The sequence below is a fragment of the Pseudopipra pipra genome, chromosome 2 (assembly GCF_036250125.1).
Source record: "Pseudopipra pipra isolate bDixPip1 chromosome 2, bDixPip1.hap1, whole genome shotgun sequence".
NCBI classification, from domain to species: domain Eukaryota; kingdom Metazoa; phylum Chordata; class Aves; order Passeriformes; family Pipridae; genus Pseudopipra; species Pseudopipra pipra.
Genome location: NC_087550.1, coordinates 68,943,709 through 68,965,619, shown reverse-complemented (window position 1 = coordinate 68,965,619; position 21,911 = coordinate 68,943,709). Strand labels below are relative to the sequence as shown.

At 42.2% G+C, this 21,911-nt stretch overlaps 1 protein-coding gene across 1 annotated transcript; it reads left to right on the top strand.

Moving 5' to 3' along the window:
* Positions 1-12,129: 12,129 nt before the first annotated feature.
* On the top strand, positions 12,130-16,698 carry KCTD12 (potassium channel tetramerization domain containing 12). Its single transcript, XM_064645965.1, has one exon. The coding sequence runs from the start codon at positions 12,245-12,247 to the stop codon at positions 13,241-13,243; it is 999 nt and encodes a 332-aa protein (XP_064502035.1). The 5' UTR covers positions 12,130-12,244; the 3' UTR covers positions 13,244-16,698.
* The last annotated feature ends 5,213 nt before the right edge of the window (positions 16,699-21,911 follow it).

Here is a 21,911-nt window from a genome sequence, read left to right as displayed (position 1 = left end):
CAGAATGGAATGAATGGAAAGGGACCCTCAAGGATCATTGAGTCCAGCTCTTGAAGTGTGGGTGGTAAGAGCTACTATGTGCTGTGAAAATACAATTATTGTAAAAGTAAATGTTTAAAAAAATAATAAATTAATAATAGTTCGGTGTAAAAAGTTTACTTACTGAAATCACAGGTAATTAGCCTCTTACTAGACTAAGGTTTTATATTAATAATACTGTCCTTAAAGAAAGGCATTATGGACAACGGACAAGAGTGATAATGGAAAGAATAATATGGAAGAAAACTACATTCAAATGAAATGCATGATCTAAAAGTTAGAGTACATGTATTTACACTTTTTCTGCATCACCTGTCCTATACAGCTGAAATTATTAGCCTGAGTCTTACATGGGAAAAACTGCAGGGAATTTTGCCACCAAGTTGAGAGAGGCCAAAATTTCAACTTCTATATTTACATTTGCATGTGGATTTCACTGGGAAAGATTTGCTTCCTGGCTTTTGGAACATCATCACTTCTTTGTGCTAGATTCTAAAGCCAACTGGTTTTTATGTTAAAAACAGCACTTGGCACACAGTATGGCATTAACACCTGCTTATATTTTGTTTTGGGATGCTTTGAATCAGGATCATCCTTGCTTATCAAGTCAAGCTGTCTACTGCTTCACTACCTAAGGTGTATTAACGCTGCTTTGTAAGCCCATTCTTCTTCCCTATTAGAGTCCTTGCTCATAAATCATTCAAAGCCCTCAACCTGAACCCTACTGTACTGCTGCCTTTATAAATTTTTATTTATGCCAGGAAACTCTTTGGGATGTCAAAAAAGAGCTGACTGAAACAAATGCATTCCAATGTATTCTTTCCTCCTGCAGTGCAAATTCAAGCAGGTTAGCTTCTAGCACTTGCAGCTTGAACAAGAGTGGAGCAACAGAATATTTCCCCAGCCAGATATGATTCTCAGCTGTAAGAAAAGAAGTAACACAGCATTACCTCCTGGACAGCCAGGTGCCTGGCATTCCTAGCTGAGGCATATTTAACTGGGTCCTCATTTGGATGCATCAGGCTAGGAGGTTTACCCAGCCAAAGCACTGCGGACATACTCAGTCCTTTCTAAGGAAAATTACTATGAATCTTAACACAAACATTGAACGTGACACTCCCAGACTAGTTAAAACACGACACAGAAAATACTACTACTAACTACAATAATAAAGAAATCAAGAAATCATCTGAATACAACTGGGAGTAGTAAGCCACTATGAAGTTCAAACTTAGCAAGAATGGAAAGTAGAAGAAAAAAGTTACATGGAGTAAAGTTGTGCACATTAGCTTATTCACACAGTGTTAGCAGACAAAACACATTCAGGCTTCCTGTGCATTTACCAATATATTGTTTCTCACTGATACAGCAGCTTGAAATAGCACAAAACTACCTACTGTCTAACTAGCTCAGGTGATAGATGTTTGTGCTTCAGGGGCAGGGATTAATGAATTAAATTAGTTATGCTTTCCTGTGCAGCAATTTGCCAGAAGAAGTGTGGGTGGATTTGTGATTTGCATAATAACAAGGTTTGAGACACTCAAAGATGAGGAAAATAGAATATTTCAGTTGGATGGGACCTACAATGATCACTTAGTCCAAGATTTAGCCAAACAGCTCCAACTGATGTAAGTGGAAGTTGTGTGGCTAAGATGGCTAATTAGCTTTGTGTCTTCAACCAAGAATCTTTATAGTGTCATAAATGTTCTTATTTGTGCTCTGAGTAAGCTGAATACTATATAGCAGAGGAATTGTTTAAATCCTACAAGGACACTCAAAATAAGATGCAGGACCAGTGAACAGAACAAACCAGGTGCTAGCTTAAGATGGTGTGATCTGTAAGGTTTAAATGCTCAATAAGCTTACTGACAATACCCAGCTGAGATTTGGAAACAAAATTTTATTCTTCACAGGGAAAGCACAATATCAGCAAAACCATTTTTCCTCAAAAACCTAAAAAAGGTTTGTGCAGAAGAATAAATTACATGAAGCAGGAGAAAACTACTTGGGCAATTGTTACACAGTCAGTTTACAGCATGTCAGTCACTATAATACGTAGAGATGAGATTATCTTGATGTTTCCCAACTTGTATATCAAATACATATTGCTGGAATGTACCCAGCTCACTTCTGAATAGCTCCTGTGGATAATATGATTACCAATACAAACATAGTTACAAATATTTTTCGTCATATAGCTACCATTCAATTCATCTGCTCCTCTAGTCCATCTTACTCTTGACCCCTGCTCTGGATCCATGACTTGTAGTTAATTTGGCACTGTTGATAATCTGGCCTCTTGTACCTGCAGAGATGCCAACTCTTAGGGTTGTACATAAGTACCTTCTCTGGCTTCACACAGACATTCTCTTTCTACTACAAAGCGAAAAACCCCAAAGAAGTGTGTTGAATATATTCACCCTGGATGATGGAAAAAAGCAACAGCACAGTAAGAGGAGGAAGGTAGATTTTTCTGGAAGAAAGTAATCAGAACATTCCCTACTAGTACATGTCCTCCTGTTGCCAGCTGGTGGTGATCCAAACATCATCTTTGTCCACCAGAAATCAAGGGGAGAGCCACATCAGCCTTGACTTGGGTACAGAGGCTGAGAGATTAAGAAAGGTCATCTGGGTAGGCTACCAATGAGTATTTTTAAGTCACTCCACTATCAAAGAGGTTTGAATAACCACATTTATTGTTAGTACTATATATATAGATATATTGGTATTATACACAGTATTAAGTACATGGCTATGTAGCTATTGCACTCCTCTAAAACACTGAAAAGATGGACTTGAGGGCTGGTAAAATACAGAAATAATAATTCTGTAGTTATTTTGCTTTTCCTTAACTATGTATTTCATTTTTTCCTTTCTCCTCTTCCCTCTTAAAAATCCTTATACTTGGCAGCTTTAATTTTTTTCCTCTTTCAGATTGTCAGTCACAGACAATGTCTTGACTTACAAAGAAATCTTTTCTTATTCCAGAAGCCTTTTTTTGTCACTATGACTGCAGGCTTTATGCTTATCTCCTGCTTCTCAGATAAGCTTCCCCTTCACTAAGATCCATCCTATAATCTCAACCTATTTCTATGTGATTTAACCTCCTTGAGTTGAACAGATTTTTTTCTCCTTGTTTTATTTGAAAGGATTTTATTTAAGGGACTCAGTTCTGATACAATCTAGACTCATGGCATTCAGTTAAAAAATACAAATGATAATGAAGAAAGCTTTCCATTTTCTGAGAAGGGCACTTTGGCAAGAACTGTACATACACAATACACATGAAAAATTAAAAGGTGAAAAGAAAAAACAATTTCCTTTGCATGGGCAAAACTCTTTCCAAACTAGCAAAACTTTATGGCATATACTTCTTCTGTTGTCTTGTTGCTGACACAGGAAAGATAATTCCTGTACTTAGTTCATGAGCAATTAACAAATAATATTTTTTTTTCAACAGCTTGCAGTATACATAGAGAGGAGAGCTTTTAAAAAATCTAATTCCTATATTCTCAAAGGTTTAGAGAATGTGTAGGTTGATGGAATAAGTGGGTGTGATTTTCTGTAAATTCAGACATTTGCTTCATTAAAACTTCATTAAATCTAAACATTAGCACTCTTCATTCCATATATCTCTTAAATATTCCAAAAAGTCTCTCGAACGTTTATTCTGCTGATAAGTTCACTTTTAGTGATAATTATTTGTATTTATATCCATGACTGAAACTCCCAGCTATTGTAGACAGATGATATTTTATAGGAAATCCCTACAAAGCAGAGTAGTAATCCCTCTCTGTAAACACTTGGAACAGGAAAGCACATTCAGAATTTTATAGACACATTAATTGAATCCTATTTGGGCCTCTCCAAGAGGCCAAGAGCAAAATACATGAAGTCAACTTTTCTAAGCAGGAAGACAGGCTTCTCACAGAATCACAGAATATGCTGAGTTGGAAAGGACCCACAAGGATCATCGAGCGCAACTCCTGGCCCTACATAGGACCATCCCCAAGAGTCACATCATGTGCCTGAGAGTATTGTCCAAATGTTTCTTGAACTCTGTTAGGCTTGGTGCTGTGACCACTTCCCTGGGGAGCCTGTTCCACTGCCAACCACCCTCTGGGTGAAGAACCTCTTTCTAACATCCAACCTAAACCTCCCCTGCTACAACTTCAGGCCATTCCCTCTCTGGCACTTACCCTTATTGAACTTCACATGGTTAGTGATTGTCCAGTTCTCTAATTTGTTGAGGTCTCTCTGCCTTCCAAGAAGTCAACAGCTCCTTCAAGTTTTGTATCATCTGCAAACTTGCTTAGTATCCTTTCCAGCCAAACTCACCACCAAATGAACTGCGGCAACTCTGTTTCTCTTTACAGGTAAGAAACAGCTGCTTTGCATTACTTTGGGCAATAACATCTCATTAGCACAACACATCAGCAAGCTGGGAAACATCAGCTATGCCTGATTAAGTTGATTCCAAGTTTCTTCAAGCTTGGCTCAGTCTGAAGTGAAAATCAGGTTGGGCTATGCAGTGGGTAATGGGTGGAAGTAGTTCTGGAAACACTGTGAATATAAAGGCTGAAGAAAATGTTCTGGCAAACTCAGCTTTGGCCCTAGCAGAGGGCTGTCTGCTATCTCACTCCCTATGCAGATGTTTTTGCCAGTTTAGCAGCAAATCACTTCCCCTGCCAAGTAATTGAAAAGAAATGTATTCTCCATGACATTAGTTTACGTAGCAGTTCAGAAAGGGTATCAGTGAATAGGAGGTCCAGCATCTCTTTTGGCACAGGTCGAACCGCTGAGACACACTGCCCGCAGGAACTAAGAGTATCTAATTACAGCCTTCACTCACAGATGTCCCCACTGGCATGAACTCTAGTTATAGCCATTGGCAACATGTACTTTGGCAAGGTCTTGACAGAATGGATATTTTCCAGGGTATCTGGAGCAGCTCAGAGCTTGCCGAGCTGCACTTACCATGTAGGACAGTCTGTGCTCTGAGGCCAAAGAAGGAGAAATAAGTTTGAGTAACCTAATGATAAGGGTTCTCTTGGTTTTAATCTTCTAGGTGTTAAGGTGAACAGCCAGTCTCTAATGAGACTTTATAATTTCATTTCAGTCCATGTCCAGAGATGATGAAGTCTGGTGGACAGATACTTAACTGCAGAACACACTAGAAGGCTGGAACCACCTCTACTGTACTCTAAGCATCCTCCAGGACTGATACTGCGAGGGGACATGAGCAAGCAGGGGCCTATGAAACACTAAACAAGCCTTGTGACACCATTCATTTCTTGATAGTGTAATACCACTTGCTGGTTTACATGAGCTGTGAAACAAGCAGGATTTGACAGCGACAAGATCAGTTCTGCCATTGAGGATACAAACTTAGATCTCGGTAGAGAAAAAAACCAAACTAGTGCAAACATAGTTTTCTTAGGCACTCAAGCAAGGTGACTAAGGTAGTAAAAAAATCAGTTGCCAACTTATCTGTACTAGAGTGCCTGCTGTGGGCTTGCACTCTCTTAATACTCTTGCAGATGCTGCAAGCACCCTGGTAAGGATTGTGATATTTCTTTTATTAAAAAGAAAATTCTTTCATTAAAGAGAAATTTTAAATAGTTTTCAACAGAAAAAGATGCAAAGAGAACAAGGCAGTACGTTCAGTTTCTGAGTCTGTTGAAATGAATAATTGCATTTCATTTGTTTATTTTCATCTATCTTGAAGAGTTAACATTGGCTAAGCACAGCTTGCATTGTTACACAGTGACAGAAAGCAAAAGTAAATGCATTAATTACTGTTCACTGACCACAGTTATGATTTTGAAACATGCTAGATTAGTAAACAGTATACCTCCAATAATCACAACTAAAGTGAATACATAAATCTGAAGGACACAATCACCAATGTCATTATTAACTACTTTACCTTTGAAGAATCACTCTGTTCAATAATAATTATTTCAGTAATTTTGAATTCCTTTGTTAAACACATTTTTGTAAAAGAAGGGTATAAGTAAGACCTGTAAATTTTGAAAATTTTATTAAAAAGCATTTCCTCCTGGATAGAATTCCTCCCAATGAATGATGCCACCCTTGTGATTAGCCTCTCAGAAAAACAGACTTAGGGAGAACCCTTAACTTGCTCCTCTGCAGACCTGCGCTCTCATCTTTTGAATGTATCCAAAAGGCACCCAAAAATGTGGTTTTATCTCACTAAAACCTATCCTGAAGCCTGACTGACCCTACAGAAAGGCAGGCTGGTAAGAAGTGGGAGTAGAGGTTGGGTTTTATATCCTAATTAGCTAGATAATGAGTTACATTTTCCCTCTTAGAAGAGCTCCTTTGCTGAATCCTCCTACTGTCAATTCCAGGAGACAGCTTAAGGCTGTTGACCCATGCTAATGGTTAATGTAAAAATCAGTGTAGTTTCCACTCACATTTGCAGAGGTCTGATTGTCTTTCTAGTCGTTGCTGTGGTAGAAGCTCGGTCAGAATGCTATTTATTCACAGATAGGAAAATCACTGAGGGAAGATTTGAAGACGTGAATGAAATGTTTCACAGACATATGGAAGATTAATTTCAGAGAGCCCAGGTTCACAAAAAATAACTCTGATTTAAAGCCACTCCATAGGGGTTATGAGTAATTGAGCATAGGAGAAAAACTTCACACATCATGCATGTAAAATACCACACCACAACATGCATAAAATGACATATCTGTCCTCTGCTTCTTTGGTATTGGACAAAGCTGTAACTTCCTGATAATTAATCAAAACACAGTAGATCGTGCATCACATTTGCCTAGATATCATCTGAAAAGAAGAAGCTGGGACTTATTTCTCCATCTGACATAAGGTGCATAGCCTCTTTTCTTGTGTCCTCCAAATTCAACGACCCATGGGATGTGTGTAGAAGGTGCCCCCTTCAGTGCTCCTCTTTATTGAGGCAGAAACTACCTGCATGTCTCCATGACATTGAGAGGGTACCTTTTGTCTTCCAATTTTTGCAAAGGTCCTTGAAGGAAATTAACACAGCTCCGAGCTTCACTAATTGCTCACTTGATTATGTTTCTTAGTCACACTCTGTAGCTCTGTATCGGCCAAGGACATAGAACACACAGCTAATGGCTGTCTCTCCTTCCCTCCCTTACTTCCTCCCTCCCACTCCTCCAGACTCTGCAGAGCACTGCCCTCATAAAATTATCCAAAGCAATGTCTGTAGCCCTCTGGCAGGAGGAAAGTGCTTGAGCACTTGATGATCTTCTGAGGTTCCTTACTGAAAAATCAGAATAATACAGGTTGTATCTTTCAGGCTTGAGCATGTGGATTTTCATAGCAACTGGATTTCCTAGAACATGCAGTTCCAGCCAAACATATTCAACTGTATAGGCAAACACACAGACAAAACAAGCTCTATGAGCAGATATTATCAGATATAACTTCACAGGTAACATTCATGACAACTCATATGAAATATGGAGATCTACAAATGTGTGCATTTGTGTTGTCCAGCTATATACAGCGATACTGAATTTGCAGAAGGAGAGTACTCGCTTTTGAAGTAGTTGAGTTCTTCTGTCTTTGGGTTGAATAATGCACAATTCAATTTTTTGGAAATATTCCTTGCTATGACTTGAGTATAACACTGAGGCTGATAAATTTCACTCTGAACAATGACTCAAAAATGGGAACGGTTTCACGTAATAGCCACCCATTGACCATCAAAGTCAAACCTATGGAACTTCACACATTTTGAAGAGAACATAAGTCCCAAAAATGTGAAGGATTCCCAACTCTTAGGCAATAAACTCTGCTGTGGGACTACCAGACTCTTTTTCCTGCATCCTCTAAGCAAGATTGTGAAGTTTAAATTAGCATATTTGAACCTCTAGTTCAGTTTAGATCACTAACAACTTTTGATGATTTTATGCAGAAGGTTAAATATTTCACTGCATTCAATATTACAATTCAGATAACTCAGTCAATACATAACTAGGCATTTTCTAAGCGATATTATACCATTTCACACAATGCAGATGGCAAGAAGAAATAAAACCCCAACGCTTTAGTTCAGAACGGGGTAAAATGTGTTCTTGCTCTGTGAAGTTTCTCAAGAAGTTGAATATACTAGTATAACAGTTTAAATCCACCTTTTTTTTTTTTAACCAAAAAAGTATAGTTTTCTCTTTATCATGTATCTTGGGTCGTTCCGGCAATACTTAGGAGCCCTTAATTGCAATGTGGATTTACTCCCACTAGGTGGTACCCTTCCTCTATGGTTTGTGAAGGAAACTGTCCTCCCTGAATAAACCTGGACCACCCGTGAGTGCACTTCCCAAAATGCAAAATAGGAGCCCATCGCGAAGGAAACCTCTTTGTAAACACTGAAACAACAAAAGCCTCCCCGTCCCCCCCAACAAACAAACAAAAGCCCCCAACCAACCAATCAACTCCCCCCCCAACCAAACCAATACCCCCAAAAACCAGTCCAAACTTCTCAAAATATTAAAAGAAAAGCTGTTGATAGCGTGCCCATATCTAGTTCTGGTAGGTAGCTAACAAACATTGAAATGTGACTGTCTTATCTGAAGGAGCTATTGCTCAGAAATGTCACAGTACTGCACAAAGAAATTCAACCACACATTCATTGTCATAAAGCCTTGCCTGTCCAATAGACCATATTTAATATTTAATGCCCTTTACAGGGGGTGTATGCCTCTGGAGGCATTCTGTGGCAGTCGTCAATGTTACATATACTAATATTTCACTGTCTCCCACACAAAGTAAGAATAAACCACTGAGATTATGACTGTGTTATGCAACTCAGTGACTGACACATAAGTAAAAAATTGTTGATATATTTACCCATTGTAATATCCACAGATGAAGTCCAATTCTCCTGAGGCAAACATAGTCAAATGAAAAGTGGTAGGAAATGGAGAAGAAACTAGATGAACATTTTGTGAAAAGAGGAAAAAATCTGTTGATGAAAGAAGTTACAATAACCAAAGCCTTCCAGCCAGACAAAGCATAAAGCAGCAGCGAGATGCCCATGGAATATAATTCCTCTGAAGAGACATGGCTTCAAAACAGATATTTCAGTGCTGGGCATGTTTTTAAGCCTAAAAAATGACATCTCAGAGACAAACACTGCAAGCTGGGTCTCTGTCCAGGGGTGTTGAACAGGCTCTATGAAGAGTATCTTCCTATGACAAGGCTCCTTGATCCCTTTCTGAAGGGGAGTCCAGAGTCAGCTACATATTGACACAGAGAACAGTGCAGTGAGATAGACTGGTTTGCACCCCTAAAGAAAGATTCGGGGCAGTGGGCCAAACAAAGGGCTTGTGACAGTGGTCTCTCCCCCCACCCCTATAATGTGCATGGCTTTGGACGTCATGTAGTGCTGCACAGGGGCATGGTGGGTCCTTCTCACCTGGCCTGCCACTAGATGATAGGCAGTGGAAGTAAAGCTCTGGAGAGCCAGTGTCTGAAGAAGGAGCATAACTTACTCGTTATGCTTCTGAAGCTTCTGAAAACAGGAGCTGGAAGACCCATTAAGCTCAGGTCTTACGAAGTCTTGTCTCAAATCTAACAAAGCTCAAGGCAAACAGAAAGTTGAAGTCCAATAAATATGTTGGCGCTTTTTTTTTTTGGTTAACCTACTTTAACACTCACCCAATGCCAGAAAAATTAAATGTAATTAACAGATGAATTAAACATTCCATTTTTTTATATGGGAGCATTTGTTAAGACTCACCTGCTGCTAGGTACAAAATCTTCCACTGCAAATTCTGCAATGAATAAGCGCCTGCACATTATATGATCTCATCTTCTGGGTGCACGGTTTAATCACAGTGCTCTCGATAGAGAGCCCACACTAGGGAAGCGCAGTTTAAAATACTAATCTGTGGGAGGCTCTTGAGGTGGTTTCTTGCTAAGTATGGCCAGGAGCAGGGTGATGTGGAGGGAGATGCCACGTTAAGAGACCAAGAAGTAAAAGTAACTCCATAAAACTGTCACCAGCAAACCACCATGTGCAAATTTCATGTGCTTTTAGTCTGGTGAATTGACCCTAAAATAGTACATGGGAAGAAAACAAAGATTCCCTGTGTGCCAGCAGATCAGTCACGCTATTTTAATTTTTTTTCCCTACATCAATAAACTCAGATGTTTAAATAGGTAGCAAAACAACTTCATTCAGGCTCATTTTATTTTTCCCTGATCTTTCAGAACTGTTTTAACCTCTCTCCTACTCCTCTCAAAAAAAAAAAAAAAAGAAAGAAAAAAAGGAGAAACAAGCTCCTGTAACAAAATGTCAGCAAAACATCAGATTAACCTACTTTGCCATTTTGCTCCCACAAATGAAAATACTTGGTGTTCAAAGTAATGGCAGCTGGCTTTCTCACGTGGAAAACATAATGTTCCATACATTTGTTACCATATTCTTAGTCTTGTTGAGACGAAACTCCTGTAACTTCTCAGCGTCCAGTGTTCCAAGACCACCCGTCTCCATCCTTAGACTACAGTATCCCCATCCGTTCTCCCTCGACACATCGTTCTTCTTTATTATCTACTCCCTTTTCAAAACTTATATTTCTCAATTCCTTTTCTTCCTCTTTTTCTTGTCTTGCGCAAACTTAGCTTGCTTCTTGAGAACTAACTTGCCTTTCCTTCCTTTCCGATTTCTCAAGTTTTGAAGGACTTCTACCCCCTCCCTCTGCATCTTTTGATTTCTACTTCATGGACGATTGCAATGGGGTAGCCCATAGAGGGCTTCGTTCACCCCCACAAAAGGAAAGCATCGACCATTGTCTTCATACTCCTCAGACCTTCCTGTCCTTTCAGCTGTTCTCTCCAGGAAGAAAGCACACTGGAACTCCCAGGGGAGTGCAACTGCGTACATCAAGACAGCAGCTCTTTACTACTGCTTGCAAAGAGACACAGAAATGTAGATTAAATTCAGGCAAAAGCCTGAAACATAATTGGAATGCTTTCTACCAACGCATGTTAAATAGGTGCTTATGCTTCACGCAGATCTTGATGTATCCTAATTAATCGAAATTAAATCTGAGCTGTAAGGGCACCCAATTATACAGATATCCACACAGACACGAGGAGCCTGGCTCTCATGGTAAAGTGCCGCTTGTCAGGCAGCTGCAGGGGACCCCATCCGCTCCGGGGTGCCCCGCGCCCCGGATTCCTCTGGCCGGCGGGAGCCGGTTCCCAGCGGTGGGGCACCCCTAGAACGCCGCTCTTGCTGCCATCCGACGGTGCGACCCGCCGAGTCTCCCTCCGAGAATACGGATCGGCGGGAGGTTTTCACGGAGCCCTTATGGGCATTAAAAATCTGCGTAGTGACGCGGGTGTCCTGCAAGCCAGAAACGGGCCGGGGACCCGGGTGAGGCGAGCGCGGGCAGCAACGCACGCTCGCGTTTTCCCCTGCAAAGCCGACAGGACAGAGGGTACATGGTTACCTCGTCGGGGGTCTCACTTGGCGAGGGTTTGGACAAGCCTTAGAAAGATTAGCAGGGGCACAGCACAGCTCCTTCAGCGGGGCAGCAGTCCCGCCGCTTCCCCGCTCCAGCTACCCGGGGCGAACAGAGGGATTTTCTTGCCTGCGAAAAGACAAGACGCCTCGGAGAAGCCGAGGAGCGAGCTCGGGGGGGGGTTAGGGGAGGCAGGGAGGGAGGCGGCCCACCCAAGGTTTTATCTCCGCTGGCCGTGCACCGCGGTGCTCCTCCACGGCCAGGGAAGCCCGGCGGCCGCGCACCGTGCGCGGAAAGGGTCCCCCCGCAAACGGGGAAAGAGCCCTGGGCCAGGGGTGTGAGCGGGGGGGGTGGACGACGACGAGGGGGGACCCTGCGTCAATGCAGGGCCGTCCCCTTCCCCTCCCCGTGCGCTCGGCTCTGCCTCCCGCCAGCCTCCCACGCCTCCCGCGAGGTGCGGCCGCGATACATAAACACGGCTCCGCCGCCGCCGCCGGGGCTCTTCATTCGCAGCCCGACAGAGGAGCTCGTCCGGCAGCGGGGAACGCAGCGGCAGAGCGGCTCCGGCGGCAGACGGGGCGGGAGACTCCGGCGGGCAGCAGCGGAGGGCTGCGCGCTCCTTCGAGGGCGACAGCCCTGCCGTAGCCCAGGCGGCCGGAGGAAAAGCAGGAGGAGGAAGGGCGTGGGCTCCCCGCCGGCGGCGGGCTCCCTCCGGTATGGCCCTGGCGGACAGCGCCCGCGGGCTGCCCAACGGCGGCGGCGTTTCGCCGGCTGCGGGGAGCGGGGCGCCGGGGAGCGGGGCGGTGGCAGCGGCCACGGGCGGCTGGTCGTCCTTCCCGGAGATCGTGGAGCTGAACGTGGGCGGGCAGGTGTACGTGACGCGGCGCTGCACCGTGGTCTCGGTGCGCGACTCGCTGCTCTGGCGCATGTTCTCGCAGCAGCAGCCCAGCGAGCTGCCCCGGGACAGCAAGGGCCGCTTCTTCCTCGACCGCGACGGCTTCCTCTTCCGCTACATCCTGGACTACCTGCGGGACCTGCAGCTGGTGCTGCCCGAGCACTTCCCTGAGCGCAGCCGCCTCCAGCGGGAGGCCGAATACTTCCAGCTGCCCGACCTGGCTCGCCGCCTGGCGCAGACTCGGGCCGCCGCCGCCCGCCCCGCCGCCCTGCACCGCGACGGCTCCATCTGCGCCGAAGAGCCGCCGCCGCCGCTCCTCGGCTACCTGGAGGCCGAGCCCCTGGAAGGAAGCGGCGGGGCCGTGGCGTCCGCCCCGTCGCCTACCGCCAGTCGCAGCCCCTCGGGCGGGCCGCTGCTCACGCCCTCGCAGTCGCTGGACGGGGCGGGCGGGCGGCGCTCGGGCTACATCACCATCGGCTACCGGGGCTCCTACACCATCGGGCGAGAGGCACAGGCCGACGCCAAGTTCCGGCGGGTGGCCCGCATCACTGTCTGCGGCAAGACGGCCCTGGCCAAGGAGGTCTTCGGGGAGACGCTGAACGAGAGCCGCGACCCTGACCGCCCTCCCGAGCGCTACACTGCCCGCTACTACCTCAAGTTCAACTTCCTCGAGCAAGCCTTCGACCGGCTCTCCGAGGCCGGCTTCCGCATGGCCGCCTGCTCCTCTACTGGCACCTGCGCCTTCGCCCCCGAGCAGGGTGGTCCTGCCGATGACAAGATCTGGACCAGCTACACCGAGTATGTCTTCTGCCGGGACTGAGCATCCGCCCAGCCCGTGGCGTGGGGACAAGGCAGCGGCCCCTGCACACCCTCGCACCCAAGGTCCCCTCCCATGCCGGAAGGAGGAGGATGTGGAGGGGGCCCGTGTCCCTCTGTGCTTTCCTCACCCCGGTGTCTGCCTTCACGCGCAAGGCGGGTCAGCCCCAGCGCAGCCCTCGCCCCTCTTGCAGCACCTCCTGACGGCCCTAGGGGCGGGAGGTCACTGTATTGTGCCTCGGCTGCAATGTCCCTGCTTGGCCACCACGTCCCTAATCAGTCACCATAGCCCGGCTCGCACCATCATCCTCCCTCCCACATCCCCCAGTACCTGTGTTGGTAGCGAGGAAGGAGAGACATAGTGGGAGTAGACAAGTACCCGTCCCACGAAAGTGTGCAGGTGTGCCTAGTCCCTGCCCCTCACCACGCACAGAGCTGAGGTATAGCTCTGGCAGGGTGGGGTGTTTTAAAAACCATCCAGTTAGGGGCTGAGAAACTGATCTGAGTTGCTGAAAAGCAACTTCTGTTGGAGATGGCATGACAAATGGCTGTCTCTTCTCATCCCAAGACCCTCGTTGGGCAGACCCAAAATGGTCCATTTTAACCCCCCCCCCCCACCAAAGTCATGTCTGTCTGTGAAGGACTGTCACACAGAAGTGATGCCTGACTCTGAGGGGTTTGCACTGGCTCATACTTTATCTGTAGAGATGAGTAATTCTGGAGGAGGCATGTATGTGGCCCTTCACAACTGATTGCTTCCATCTCCCCTCTCTGCTCCCTGTATCTCTGAACTCCTCTCCCCAAGCTGTTAAACTGGACCAGGGCCTGTGCAGCAAGTATGTAAGGCTGATGTGAAAGGACAAGTTTGCTGGATAACCAACCGTTCAAACTATAAAGTGTCCTCAGAGACGTGTTTATTCCATTGAGAGGTAAAACAACGACACTTTGCAAAATTATAGTGCTTGTGAATCGTAACTTTCATGGGTGGTCTGAAATCCTTATAATTCTTTTGCAGTTGCTGTCTATAATATGCACAGAAGTCTCAATGCATATTTCCTTAAATACCCTCAAAATGATGGGAGTGAGATGAAGCCAGGCTTGCCAGAGTAAAAGTAGGACCTGCTTCCTGGGAAGCTGAAATCTCATACCTTGAATTGATGCAGATGTACATTATAAATGTAATCAAGAGCACCTTGCTTATTATTTTTTGTCATGTTAGTGCTGTAAAACTCTCAAGCCAACAGAATTGAGGACAACATCACTTCTTAAAGAACCAGTTTCTTAGTTTCATGGCAGTACTACCACTGACACTGCTATGTTCCTCTTCCTAGAGAAACTTAGTGCTTCTTAGGACAGGATGGAGCCCTGTCCTTAGAAAGACAAGAATGGTGCCAACTTTCTTCAGGGGAAATTACCCCCTTTGAGCTATATTTTGTTACTGCTGTCTAGCAGTCTCTCGCGGAGGAAGCAGTCACAGTCTGCTTTGGAACAGATCATCTGAGCAGCAGGTTTTACGGTAGGGAAGATGGACCAGCTCTTTTTAATAAATTCTTGAAATCTGGAGTACAAAAGCACTTTCCTTTAAAAACCTAAACTTGATTTAAGAATCTGTATTGTCTGTTCAGACCATCACGGAAAAATAGCCTAAATATATGTGAAGTGTCGAAGAATTTAGTGGTACATATTAAAGGCTTGAAGTTGTGTTTTTAAAACTCTTGAATAATAAATTGTTCTAACTCCAAATTTAGAAATACTGCTAGCATTTATATTCTAACCAAAGAATTTCATAGTAGGGGTTTTTTTTTAAAACCTTAATTCCTTTGAAAAGAGCTATAGCTACATTCCTATCAAGTTTCAGTACTCAGTCTCTGCATTCACCCCTTGGTCTTTCATTAAGCATGTGCACAACTGCATAAAACTGAAAAAATTTTCATCACCATGGCTTTTTTTAATATTAGCAAGGTTGTTTATTGATATGATTAAATTGAAGATGTGCGTATGAAAGCACTGGGTACTGTCCAATTGTAGATAGTTGTATTATGGAGTATTTTTAAAAGCAAAGAAATGTATACCTGCCAAATTAGATGAGCAATAAGATATAGTGAGAGGCCAATACACCTGAAGATGGGAGTGAAGCCTATTTGTCCTATGCCTTACTCTGAGATGATTTCTTTGTGCTTAACTTACTCATACCACAAGTGAAAGGACATTGATCACAGCTACTAGGTCTTTACAGTGCCATTCTCAAGAATAACGACTGTCTTTTTCTAGTTTCTGTTAAGTAACTCTGAAGTACGTTTTTTAAGATTTTGTATAAAATCAGTTTTCAGTAAAGTGTTCAAATTCGCTCTAGATATCTTTCTTTTTTTAAGAATCTGGTATCTTACTAAATCCATCATAGGAGCTATGAATAGCTTGTGATTTAATGTACATATATATACAGTATATAAACATTTTACATGAATCATTTAGTTTTTTAATCATTTTAGCGCTACAGAATTTCATAATATATCTAGCTTAGCATTTACACATTATGTAATGTACATAATATGGTAATGTTTTACTGGTTTCTTATACCTGTTTCTATGGAAAAACTGAATATGAGTATCATCAGCTTGTAGAATTGAAATTGATGGCATACTTGCTTGAATGTGAATTGTAACTAAACTTCCAGGTGGCTGAATGCATCTCTAAAACAAAGATTGCCTGTATTTTGATTAATGATTGCCTATCCATTTGCTGGCAGATGACCCAAAAATTCTCATATTTTAAGTAAAAATGGATGTAATATAAACAGATGATTTTTTTTAATCTTTGTGTTTGTGCTAAAAACTTTAAGTGTTATTATTAGTGTTAAAAAATGGGGCCCTTTGTTTACTGTAACTCATTATCAGTATCATCAGTAGACTAAAAATGATGGTGCCATAAATGTAATAGTCATTTGGTGGTTTGCCACAGAAAATGATATTTTTCTGAAACATTACTTAGTAATCTCTGTAAATTTTTTAAAAGGAAAAATGCCCAAGGCAAAGTCACTGAGTTTTGCTGGTCTCTTGTATTGAAAGCTCAAAGAACGGATAAACACGGTGACTCTGCTAACTTGTTGGCATGAAAAAGGACAAAAATCTATAAAGGCACAATACTGGAGTCCCATATATATTTTGTAGTGGTTGTTCACAGTTCATGTACTTATGGAGGAATGCAGTAGCATTTATAAGTGCTGTTAAGCCCCCTACAAAGGCAGTCTTTCTTTTAATTAGAAGTTAAAGCATAGGTCTTTTCAGTGATGCATATCATGAAGGGTGACTTTGCCTATGCTTGATTAGGATGTTTATATTTTTATACATGTAGATAATGAGCCACTTATTCATTCTTATTTTCCCATGTATAGCATTGAAAATAAAGATCCTCCTAGGAAAAAGTTGCATACCAAATTAAATTTTGTTCTTTAAATATTAACTCAGTTGCGTGGTTTATGCTGTCCTTTTTATTCTCGGTAAAGATGTTGTTCCACAGTATCATATTCATAATTTCAGCAAAGACTCCAAACTGATATGTAACGCAGAAACACAGAGCAAAGAAAATTATGTGAATAGGGATCTCTAGTAACACTGGTGGCAAGAAAACCAGAAATGTATAATGCTCAGACTGCACAATTTCCTTTTAAGCATCACAGAAAATTCTTGTAGTACTGGTCAGTCAGTCCTCAGGAAGACTTAGTGATTAAGCAGTGTAATTTGAATGGCACTGAGTCATGCTGAAGTAAAATGTTGATTTTTTTAATGAAGCCAGAGAATAATAACATGGAATATAGTGGTCATTTAATGAAAGAAGCATTAATAGCTAAGGTAATACATGATTTGAGATAAATGCATCTAGAAATTCTTATTAGCTACCCTGTGATCTCTAGCAAACTATTACAAACCTGTGGTCAGGTTCATAGAAAATTAGTAGTGAATTGTTAGTATAATCCACATGTGTGAAGTGCATTTTTTCTTGGCTAGCATGGTTATAATGCAGAGGAACCAGCTGAAGGAAGTTTAGTTAACTCTTTTATTTGACAGCTTGATAGTATTTGAGAGCTTTGTTATCATGCAATAATACAAGAAGGGAGATTGTTCCGTGAGGAACAATACTTTGAGTCAGCCTTTCTGAAGACTTAGGTCTCATTTGCTTTGTACTACCACTTCAACTACTCTGTTCACCCCCACCCATTTTATTTCACTTTTACATGGAAAAAGATGGTACACTCCTTGACAGAGCCACCTTCTGTTAGGCTGAAGGTTATGGCTGAATTTTAGTTTCCTCCTTCAGTGAACTACAGGTTTTTTCCTTTCTTTCCTTTACCCAGCCAGCAGTATTCATCAAATTTGTAAGAATGTAACAGCTGTGAGGTTTTTCAGTTCTTCTGATTGTATTTGAAGTTACCCATCAAGTCAGAGGTTGTTAAGGGGGACAGATGTCCACTCAAATGGACAGTGCAGGTGTATGAGCCGTATTTCCTTAGGAAACAAGGCTAACAGAATACTGTAATTAATGCCTGGCACTGTCTATATAGTCCAATTGTACTAAATCCCTGTAGACTGAGGAGGCAAGCAGTCACACACTTTTGTGACAGTGGCCACTGAAGTCAAGGAAATGGGTGCACTAGAATGTCTTAAAAAGACTTACAGACTCCAAATTTCTGCAGCATTTCTAAGTGTAGCTAGAGCAGCCTTGAGCCTTGTTATACCAGCCCTTCTTGACTGCTTATCTTAAACCTGTTGGTAACTTTGCTGGAGAAGTTTTTTGTTATGAATATGGAGCTTTTGGGATTTCTGCACTTTTGGCTGGCAGAAATGGATCAAAATGTGTAGGAAAATATTTTCTGAAGACTAGATTTGCCTCAGGGTTGTTTTTTTTTTTTATTGTAGGAAATCTTCAGTATAGTTTTACTGAAATATTAGTGCTAGTGTGTTATTTATTTAGAAAGTACTAGCATTTAGTTTTATGAAACTGAATGCTAATTTTGTTTTTCATTAAAGTGAGCTGCATGTGTTTTTCCCCTGCTGCCAAACAAAACTTTTATGTATGACTGCTGAAGTAGTAATACCAATATTGCAAGTTGTCTGTTGGAAATACACAGCGCAACTGCTGAGACAGTCAAAGCCATGGTTGGTCAAATTATCACATTTCCTCCCCATTCCAGTCTCCACCGTGTTCAAACTGGAATAAAATTAAATTCTGTTAGACATTCCTTGCTCTACAAGTTTTTTAGCACACACTGGAGCATTTGATACTTCCATCAAAGTTGTTGGCAACAGTGAGTCAGGGATTTGAAGCAAGTCTATTTCCTTGTGAGGAAATAAGAGCTAGGAAAAATCCTTGCACAAAATGGGAGCAGCCTCATGCATTTTGGGGGAATTTCTTGGTATCAAAAGAAATCAAAGATATTTTTCTCTATAATTCAAGTAATACACTCACACATTACTCCTAGCTTGCAAACCCAACCTGCCCCAAAAAGCTATAGTCCTTGATGACATTTGTTTGTTCTAGGTTTTATTTGATATCATCTGACTGAAAGAAATGTTTGTGGGTTTTTTTTTTCCTCCTTCAAAAAAGCTCAGTGTTTAGCTGCTGGGAAATGACAATGTTAGCAGTACACCTTGCTTAGGGAGATGGACAGATGTGGGTTAATATTTTATCATCCTTTTTAATTCAACATAGTGAGAAAGGTGGGGAAGTTCATATAGGAGCTTATAGGAATCATAGCGTCACTAAGGTTAGAATGCCCAGCTCCATATCACCTCTGAATTAGCTTTTGCAGCTAAACAATTTTCTCAAACTAAAATTTAAGTAAGTGTTAATTCACTGAAGTTCAGCCAAAGAGGGTAAGACTGCAATTAAGAGAAAAGCTCCATTGATAAAGAGCACGTGATCTATGTTTTTCATTTGTAATTTTGGGGTAAAGTCAGAACATTAGTTAATTTATTAAGGAGCAGGCTGTTATTAAAAAAAAAAAGTAAAATGAAGAAAAAGCCCTTTCCTCCAGTCCTCTCCCACCATCTTCAACAGGGAATGCAGTGCTGGTGTGATGGGAACAACCTTTCTTTTTGGTTTCATAGTTAACTGAAATAACCTAAAATGTTACTACTTCAGTTTTACCTGTTTTTCTGGTCATGGCAGAACTTTAGGGTCACACTCACAATTTTTAAGTGGTCCTTTAGCAAAGTATATATTCATAACTATGTAGACTTCTGTAGATTTGGATGTAGTTTGGTTTTGACTCAGATTTTCCAAATAGCTAAGTGACAATCTCTCTCCTGATATTACAGCAAAGTCTGTGATTATTAGAAGCCTGAAGTTAAAGTTTTTTCCCTCTAAAAGGGCAGAGACTCTTCCAGGAATGTGACTTTTTTTTTTTTTTTACTTTTTTTTTTTCTTTTTTAGTAAAGGATCCAGATTATGCATTTTTTTCCCATATTTGTACAAACACTCCTAATTTTCCCCACGTTATAAAAGTCACTTCCACATCTTCCTATAGCTGACAGCTCAAGGCATGAGTATTTCAGAAAGCTGCAAGCACTAGGAGGTCTTGCAGTAACTCACAAGTGCTCCATGGCAATCCCTTCCTGTCATGGTCCCTGGTGCAGTCAGAACCAAGCTGGGTGGGCCGCTGGGTCCCAGGCCCCAGGATGACCCACTGGCCCTGACCACAGCTGCCCCTTCTGCCTTGTTTCCTTCCTGGCCATGACCAAGGTAGGTCAGCAGTCCCTGAGCCAGCATGGTCTTGCTGCTGGTGCCTTGTCTGAACAAAGGGGCAGCATTTGTATTCTGGCAAGCTCTGTGTAGCCAAACAACCACAAACTGGCACTTCTCCACTAGACTTCTGACCCACTTATTTCCAGGGTTTGCTTTCACAGTCTGCACTTTATCTGCTGTCTCAAGGTATGGTTGGAATATGGGAAAGATTTAGCTGTTTCCAGTAGACTGTCTAATAGCTTATTTCCAGTTAAAAAGTTTTACATTTCTTCAAAATTTTGTCGTCTAAATAAACCATGAAAAGTGCTGAATAAACTACAAAAACACTGGGTAAAGGCAAATTTTTGTTGTAGGTGAGAGCAATGGCTTTATTACTTTTTATTAGCATATTTATCCACTTGGACTTGTTTGTGTCATGTTAGAGGCTGAAGAGCACTCAGCTGTGGGTAACTGGCCCAAACAGTCCAATTTCTTTAGAAAATGTTAGAGGAAGAGTCTATGTATACAAATGCCATAACGTTTCTGTTTCTGGAAGAAGAATTTCAGCTTGACGATTACCAGATTGGATGTTTTTCAACACATCGCCTCCTAGGGTTTGAGGACAGAAAGAAACATCCAGATCAGGTGGTCTGCTGTTCAGCATAGGGCTTGCCCCAGCAATGTCTATATATCAGGCAGTGAAATCTCCTAGACTGTCATCTAATCTCATGGACGATAATGCTTGTGCAAAAGAAGACATCACAATGCCTGATTAATTATTCTGATGTGAATGTCACCAGCTTTGGCTTCCACCCAGAAGAGTCTGTAATGTCTTTTTCACTTACAACATGAGGCTGTAGAGAACCTTCTGTAGGAGGATATGTACAGATGCAGTTCAGTTGGTCTAGATCTGGGATGAACTGTCCTGTCTTGTCCTTCAGTTCCCTGCCACTTGTCCCTGTAACCAGTTTTGTTTTGGCACTGCTTATGTGGCCATGGGGTGGACCAGTTCAGGGACCTGGTGCAGATGAAAACCTTAAATAAGCAAACAGGAAAAGGCAGGTCAGCTTTCAGCCAGATCAGCTCCCTGAACTGGCTGACAGCATAATAACTTACTACTGCTAGGAGAAATAGCCTGATAACTAAACACAGTGAGCTCCTGTGGTCTGTCAGTAAGGCATGTTTTTCAGTTCTTTAGTAATTTTCTGTCTCTTCTCTAAATGCTCATCAATTTATCAACATCTTTAGAACTTCTGATTTCAGATACTGTTCATTCTAGTAAGGGAATGCACCAAAGCAAAGTAAAATTGTCCTATCCTCTGTTTCTTTCCGTTCATTTGTCCAAGGTTTGCATTGGCAGACCAAGGGATTTAAGCATCACTGGAGTTTATGTTCAGTAAACCATGACTGTGAGCACCTGCATTCTGTTCCCTGAATGCTGTCCCAGTTATCAGTCAAAATGCATGTCAGCGCATAAGATGTTTTCTTATTAAACATTATGCCACATTTTAACTTCTAACAACTAAAGAGCAAAGCAAAAACTAGTACAAGTGGATCTATTTTCTACACATCAGTCTTGATGGACATTACTGTGACGCAAAAATGTTCAGTATCATTTCCACTAGTTATTACATTGGATAAGTAGTTTTCAACTAGATAAATGGATGGCTAAGGATAGATTGTCAGGTTGGCAGGCCTAAAGTTCCTAAATTACTCAATTTTTCTTTTTTTTTTAACCACAGTCTTCAAACAGTCTATATTTTTTTCCAGTCCTTTGGAGCTTCCCAGGAATCTGAGAATTTCTGAGAAGGCTGCTTTAGTAATAACACAGGCTTGTAAAGATACCAGATGTAAATTGGCCAGACCCAATTGAAAAAAATACTTGTTGCTCATATTTTTTGGATTAGTCTCAGAAGAGAAATTGGTCAGTATTCTCAACAGACAAAAAGAGC

Excerpts from the sequence above, each read along its gene's own strand:
- KCTD12 (XM_064645965.1), top strand. The coding sequence starts at position 12,245 with ATGGCCCTGGCGGACAGCGCCCGCGGGCTGCCCAACGGCGGCGGCGTT.